The following is a 7,452-nucleotide window of genomic DNA, read 5'->3' on the forward strand; positions in this document are numbered from 1 at the left end:
ACTTTTCGCGGCACACGTACTTACAGCCAATCAGCTCTGAATGATTTGAGATGACGTATGGTGGGGATGGTAGCTCCGTGCCCCTCTGGTCATTATTTTTTTGCCACACACATTACATTACAAAATACTCTGAGCATGCGCAGTGTAGTTTTTACAGTCACGTTCACTTCACAGCGAGAGGAAGGGGCATAATCAGGTTTTGTCCCACATGGCTCTAAACAGCTCAATAGGCACACACTGTGACTGTAGACACACTAATTAGAAGAACACAGACTAAAACAGCAATGTACAGACGAATCAGATGATTAAACATGATCTTAAAATATATTTTATATTTATATATATATATTTTTTTTTGCATTTTTGTAATCATTATTTGTAATACTTTCTGCTGACACTAGGTGGGGCTGTGCCCCACCTGCCCCTAATGACCAGTCGCCACTGTCCACAGCCATGGTCTCTGTTTCCACTCCTATGCCGACGACACCCAACTGTACATCAGCACAAAACCTTCTGCCCATCTCCCCCCTCAGTCACTAATCAACTGCCTACACAAAATTAAAACCTGGATGATCACCAACCTACTCAAACTAAACAGTGATAAAACTGAGCTCATGGTTGTGGCCCCCAAGGCACTGCTCGGGAAGGTTGGAGATCTGCTCCTCAACATCGAAGGTTCCATCATCTCCCCATCCCCTCAGGTCCGCAACCTTGGTGTTGTCTTGGATTCAACCCTCTCATTTCAAAACCACATCAAATCCGTTTCAAAATCAACCTTCTTCCACCTCAGAAATATTTCAAGACTCCGGCCATCACTGTCCGACTCTGTTGCAGAGAAGCTGATACATTGTTTCATTACCTCACGCCTGGACTATTGTAACGGACTCCTGTCCGGGGTTCCCAGCAAAACCCTGAACAGGCTCCAGTACATACAGAACTCAGCTGCCAGGGTTCTCACACGCACCAAGCCCTGGCAGAACATCACCCCCACTCTCTTCAACCTCCACTGGCTCCCGGTCAAGTCCCGCATCACTTACAAACTCCTCCTCCTCACCTACAAATCCCACCATGCCCTCTCCCCTCAGTACCTCACAGATCTCCTCCACCCATACATCCCGTCCCGCACCCTTCGATCCTCAGACTCTGGCCTGCTCTCCATTCCCCATTCACGCCTCCGCACCTTCGGGGACCGTGCCTTCAGTGTCGCTGCCCACACCCTCTGGAACTCCCTCCCTCCAGAAATCCGCAACGCCCCTTCTCTCAACATCTTCAAATCAACCCTTAACCTGTTAAGCACCAAGCCTGTTTTTCATGTTTCAGGCTCGAAAATGACATGCCCAAAACAAATGACTACAACTTAACTTCTAAAAGGGTTATATGAATAATTTATTTTATCAAAGCAAGGTTACATCTGTGAGTTGGATGTAGAAGTGTCAGAATCAATATTTTTTTTTTTATTTTAAAGAAAATTCAGATTTTACATAGTAAAAAACTGTAAATTATAGTGTCCGTCCAAAAATTATTTTTTACAGATAGTGAAAACTGGAAATTGGATGATGGGTAAGTAGACTAAAAGCTTTAGGAATCCAAAGTACAACATATAATAAGTACCCTATATCAAGATTGATGCAAAACAAGTGACATTTGACCTTTTTAGAGAGGTTTAGCCAAAACCACCCCACCTCTGAGGTGATTTGGGTGAAAATGTTTTTTTTCCATATCTCTGGCCCCCCCTTGGTCGATTTGGATGGTTGACACCTCTTTCTGACCGTTAGAGCCAATATAATCGAAGGGGGAGGCCCACACACACACTCATTGTGAAGAGAAAAGGTGGGGGCTGCGCACATGTAAATGTCCAGCAGAGTGAAGCTATTTCTAGCTCTGGCATTTGGAAACAAAAAAGCAGTTTTATTGCTTATGGATTATCAGAAATAATTTCAAAGAGGGCACAGACACATTGGATTAACCTATGGATTAACTGCAGCATCGTTTTTTTATCGTTTTAATGCCATTGAAGACCAGTTTTGACCAAGGTAAGCCATGTTAGCGTTTCTAGCTACTTAGCTCCACATGTTATGATGTACGCTTTCATTTATAGCGTCGCAAATGTGTTGTTGAGGTGGGCACCCCTAGATTCAGTGTCTCCAGGACACCAAAAACGAGTGGTTGGCTGTGCATCTAGGATAAGTAATAAGGGAGTTATTGTGAGTTTAAGTACCGTTTTAGGTTACATTTTTTCGCTCGTGGCTAATTCAGAGGCTGAGTGTTAGCATTGTGGGTTTTTTTGGAGAAAAAAAATTAAAAAGATCAGTTAGCTGAGTTTCTTCCCGTTACATGGATATAAAACATTCATAGTTTATTAAATACTAAGATTCCTTAGACGTTGTTTCCTGCAAATTACGCGTTTATCCGCCCGGTACCGGGCGGATGGTGCGTAACAGGTTAAGCCCCGAGCCTGTTTTTCAGTGATAAACATTTGCGACGCTATAAACGAAAACGTACATCAAAACATGTGGCGCTAGGTAGCTACAAATGCTAACATGGCTTATCTTGGTCAAAACTGGTCTTCAATGGCATTAAAACGATAAAAAAAAACGATGCTGCAGTTAATCCATAGGTTAATCCAATGTGTCTGTGTCCTCTTTGAAATGATTTCTGATAATCCATAAGCAATAAAACTGCTTTTTCGTTTCCAAATGTCAGAGTGAGAGATTGCTTCACTCTGGTGCAAACCTGCATGCGGGAAGCCCCCACCGTTTGTTTTCACAACGAGTGTGTGTGGGGGACTCCCCCTTCGATTCTATTGGCTCTAACGGTCAGAAAGAGGTGTCAACCATCAAAATCGACCAAGGGGGGCCAGAGATATGAAAAACATTCATTAAACCTCTCTAAAAAGGTCCAATGGCACTTGTTTTGCATCAATCTTGATACAGGGTACTTATTATATGTTGTACTTTGGATTCCTGAAGCTTTTAGTCTACTAACCCATCATCCAAGGGTAGTTTTCACGATAAGTAAAAAAGAATCTTTGGACGGACACTATAATTTACAGTTTTTTACTAAGTAAAATCTGAATTTTCTTTAAAATAAAAAACATCTATATTAATTCTGACACTTCTACATCCAACTCAAAGATGTAACCTTGCTTTGATAAAATAAATTATTCATATAACCCCTTTAGAAGTTAAGTTGTAGTCATTTGTTTTGGGCATGTCATTTTCGAGCCTGAAACATGAAAACAGGCTTGGTGCTTAACAGGTTAACAGGTAAATTGGGGGGGTCCGGATCGGTTCGGGTGAAATGCCCATTGGACGAATGGCAAGTGGACAAAGTTGCTCGAAGTGGATACCAGCGGTGTGGATGTAGCGCCTCCAACACTCGGATGTCGGACGGCGCGCACGCCATGGCACTGCCGAGTTAGCGAAGTGTACGTTGCTTGTCCATCGCTAGTTTGTACACTGCCAAAGATTTTACCATTCTACCAGCGTCCATGAGGTGGGAGGTTCCCTTCCTGCAGGTCCTAAGTCAATGCAAACTAACCGTATTATTTCAAGGCTTGGGGGTATACCGTTGAAACACTGGCAACTTCAATCCTTGGGACAGACCTCTTGATGTACCAAGTTTTAAGCAAATCGCAAGAACTCTAATTTATCAGTTAAACCGTTTGGTGGGCTGAAAGCTTGTAGATCATCTTGTTTGTCACCAGTGAAGTCCCTATTTTAGACAATGGCATAGTCCAAATCCATGCAGCGAAGGCATTGTGAAGATATGACCCTATCAATGTACTTCTCTATGACCTCCTCAAACTCCTTCCGTTTTTGCTTTGGTAGTAACTGCAGCCCTTCTGACACCACACTCCATGTGTACAGTTTTACGACTTCCCATGGCCCACCAAGACTCAAAGGTTCAGGCCTCTAGAGTTTGATTAATGTGTTTACATGGGAGGAGCTCTTTCTTTGGAGATTTTAGATCCACAGAGGGTACATTTGTGTTAAAAATATCCCAACGATTCAAACAGATCAAGGTCCAGTTTCTGTTTCTGTGTTTGACGGACCACAAGATAATAAAGAAGAATCCACAGAGCGGAGCTGTTCACTTTCTGAGGTGCAGGTTACTTTACATGTAACATTTCAAACAGGTTGTATGTTTTCATATCTTAATTCATGTATACTGTTAACATCATCTGCCTTGTTTTATACAAACTATTAATGGCTGGTGAATATAATGTGACATATATAACTCTTGATGGGCATGTGGAAGTGCAGAGATATAGATATCTTTATTTTGTGATCATGTTTACTGCATATGTTCTGATCATCTGCAGTAATTCCACTATTGTGTGCATCATTGTTTTACACAGAAACCTCCATGAGCCCATGTACATGTTCATTGCAGCTTTGTTGATTAACTCTGTTCTGTTCAGCTCTGCTATCTATCCAAAGCTTCTGATTGACTTTTTATCAGAGAAACAGATCATATCTCATTCAGCCTGTCTGTTTCAGTGGTTTATTTACTACTCTCTATGCTGTTCAGAATTCCTCCTGTTGGCAGCAATGGCCTATGACAGATATGTGTCTATATGTAAACCTCTGCAATATCCAAATATCATGAGAAAAACAACTGTTAAAATGTTCCTGATCCTAGCTTGGCTTCTGCCTGCTTGTCAGGTTTCAGTACCGATGATAGTGTTTGCTAACAAAAAACTCTGTAAATTGAATTTGAAAGGAATAATTTGCAACAGCACAGTTCAAAAACTGTATTGTGTGACATCAAGACTGCTGAATATATACGGCTTGGCTGTTCTCGTCACTGCAGTAATTTGTCCCGTACTCTTCATTCTTTTCACATACATCAGGATAGTTATAGTTTGCTATAGAAGCAGTCAGGAGGTCAGGAGGAAAGCTGCACAGACCTGTTTACCCCATCTGCTGGTTCTCATTAACTTCACTTGTTTGGGTGCTTATGATGTACTTTTACTTCGACTTGAAACTGATTTTCCTAAAACTGTACGTTTAATAATGTCTTTACAAACATTGTTGTATCATCCTCTCTTTAATCCCATCATATATGGTCTGAAAATGAAGGACATTTATAAACAGCTGAAGAGATTGTTCTGCAAACGTGTCTAATGCGTCACAACTGATAACTGAGTTCAGTGATGCTGTTGTGTCATAATAATGCAGGGATGTGATTTATTTGATCATTGCACGTTAGTTAATGTGAGGATTTGTTGCAGTAATGCAGATGCACACTTTAGAGCAAACTTAACTTCATCAAAAAGTAATAACAGATAACGGAGCAATTTTTAAGTCTTTCAAAACTCCTGATGAGGTCAACACTCCAGCAGCTGTAACTAAATCATGCTTTTCTGCTTCTGTCCTTACTCACAACATAGCACACCTTATGTATTCTTTTGTTCACTCTGAAATTGCAGAAATGGAACCCTGTTCTTTCATATTTTAAATCTTATTTTCTGCCTTTATTGTCACATAATAAATGTCATCGTAACCTCTTAAAAGCAAGACGGTGTGTTTTAAACTTTAATTTAGTGCCCTGACAGACAAAGCGGATTCAAATTGTTTCTAAATAAATCAATAAACAACAAAGATCATAGTGTTGTTGCCGTCAAATGACTGTTGTTTGCATGTGATTTCTATCATGCTCACATTAAGTATAGTTCACAATCTGTAAGTTATTTAAAGAGGATGATCATACTCATCGGCCTCAAGGTTTCAATCAACATTTGAAATATGTCTCTCATTTCTATATTTGTTGTATTTTATCCGTATGTTAAAAACAGAAAAAAAGTCTTGAACACTTAATTTCCAGCATTCATTTGTATGCATCAAAAGTCTTGCCAACTTTAAATGTAAAACAAAAAATGTAGGCAAAAGTTGACAGTTTCAACTATAACAATATAACAGAAATGTGGTTAGGCTCTCATATGTCCTCTTATGCTATCCAGCTATATTCATTTAAAACATTTGACTACTTGTGCATGTACGCATAGCTTGGTCCGCTTTTGGTAGTTTCTCCTATAATCTCTTGCAGGTAATGGGGGGATTCCTTTGCAAGGTGTAATTATCAACACCGCTCTCTTGTGTTCACTGTTTAGTATTGACACTGGACACCAGGCCTGGAAACATTCCCTTTCCCACTGCTTTAACTCGCAGTATGGTCACCGGCATGGTGTCACTTTGTGTGGAAAGGAGGTGGGGACACTTATTTTCAGATAAAAAACAACTAGTGTATTGCGTGCTTATGGTGCATAGGCTTACTATTTGTTAGCAACACCATTATGAATCCTGAATACCTGTCTTCCCTCTTTAATGTTGCAAACCCGACTCAACTGTTTGTTATGTACAAAGAGAGAACATGTAAAACTTGGACAAGAAGAGACTGTGTCAAGAGTTTGTTAACGTTTCTGATCAGCACATCATGTTTTGGGGTCATTTTGGAATAAGTAGGCTAAGGGGCAATTCTCTTGAGCTTACATTAATCTTTTGATGACTAGTGCAGTGCCTGTGCTCTACTGCTGCAAAGCTGAAGCAATGTTTGCTCTTTCTGTTTTCTATATCTCTGCAGATTACACCACTTTGGTCCCCAGAAATACAGCGACAGTGAGTGAATGGACGAACCGCTCTCCAGACTGTACATGTTCTCTTGTGCAAATGAACCACTGCTGTCTTCTCCAGTGTTCTGTGTCAGTTCATGGCAATGTTGTCTTGTTAAAGTTTCCATCAAAGTTACTCGTTAACGTTTCATGTACTAGCGATCCTTCGGTTCCCAGGCCAAGTCCCTAAAGACTGAGCTACTGATGCCCCCATGTTTCCCATATGTGTTTTCTGGATTATTTTTCGGCATTCCCTGAGGATTTGCTGCCTGATTCGCTCTGGCCAACTCCTATTACTCCCGTCCAGTCTGTGATCTGGGCTGACACCTGCTGCTGAAATATAAAAGGAATATGTTGACCAAGTTAGATTGTGTTTCCTATGTTTGTGAAGATTACAATTAGGATTGTGTAGTGTGGAAGGTGTTCGGGGACGTCACACATTGCCTGTATGACTCTGATATCATTAGAGACAATATTAAGAATTATGTTGGTAAATACAATCTTAAAGGGGACCTATCATGCAAAATGCACTTTTGTACGTCTTTTATACATGAATATGTGTCCCCGGTGTTCCAGGGAACTCACCAAGTGTCAGAAAACACAACCCTCTCTATTTTCCTCCATACCCAAATCTCTAGATTTGAACACTCTCCTGACGTCAGGACGGTGGCGCTACGGCTATTGGGCCAACTCCACCAATCAGGAGGAGACAGACACGGCCATTGCCGTTCGAAAGCGCTGGAGACGCTGTAGTACATATGCCAGGCCTGTAAGTGGCGCTGTAGTCTGCCACAAAAGCAGCGAAGAAGACTTCCCGCCCATAGTTACCATGGTTACCC

At 41.1% G+C, this 7,452-nt stretch overlaps 1 protein-coding gene across 1 annotated transcript; it reads left to right on the top strand.

Moving 5' to 3' along the window:
- The first annotated feature begins 4,208 nt into the window (after nucleotides 1–4,208).
- On the top strand, nucleotides 4,209–5,129 carry LOC117476142 (olfactory receptor 11A1-like). The gene has a single exon (XM_034122524.1). It carries the CDS (start codon nucleotides 4,209–4,211, stop codon nucleotides 5,127–5,129), a length of 921 nt encoding a protein of 306 aa, XP_033978415.1.
- Nucleotides 5,130–7,452: the final 2,323 nt, after the last annotated feature.

Source organism: Trematomus bernacchii, unplaced genomic scaffold (genome assembly GCF_902827165.1).
Source record: "Trematomus bernacchii unplaced genomic scaffold, fTreBer1.1, whole genome shotgun sequence".
Lineage (NCBI taxonomy): Eukaryota > Metazoa > Chordata > Actinopteri > Perciformes > Nototheniidae > Trematomus > Trematomus bernacchii.

What these genes read in the sequence shown, in the direction of transcription:
- LOC117476142 (XM_034122524.1), top strand. Translation starts at nt 4,209, where the DNA reads ATGGCTGGTGAATATAATGTGACATATATAACTCTTGATGGGCATGTG.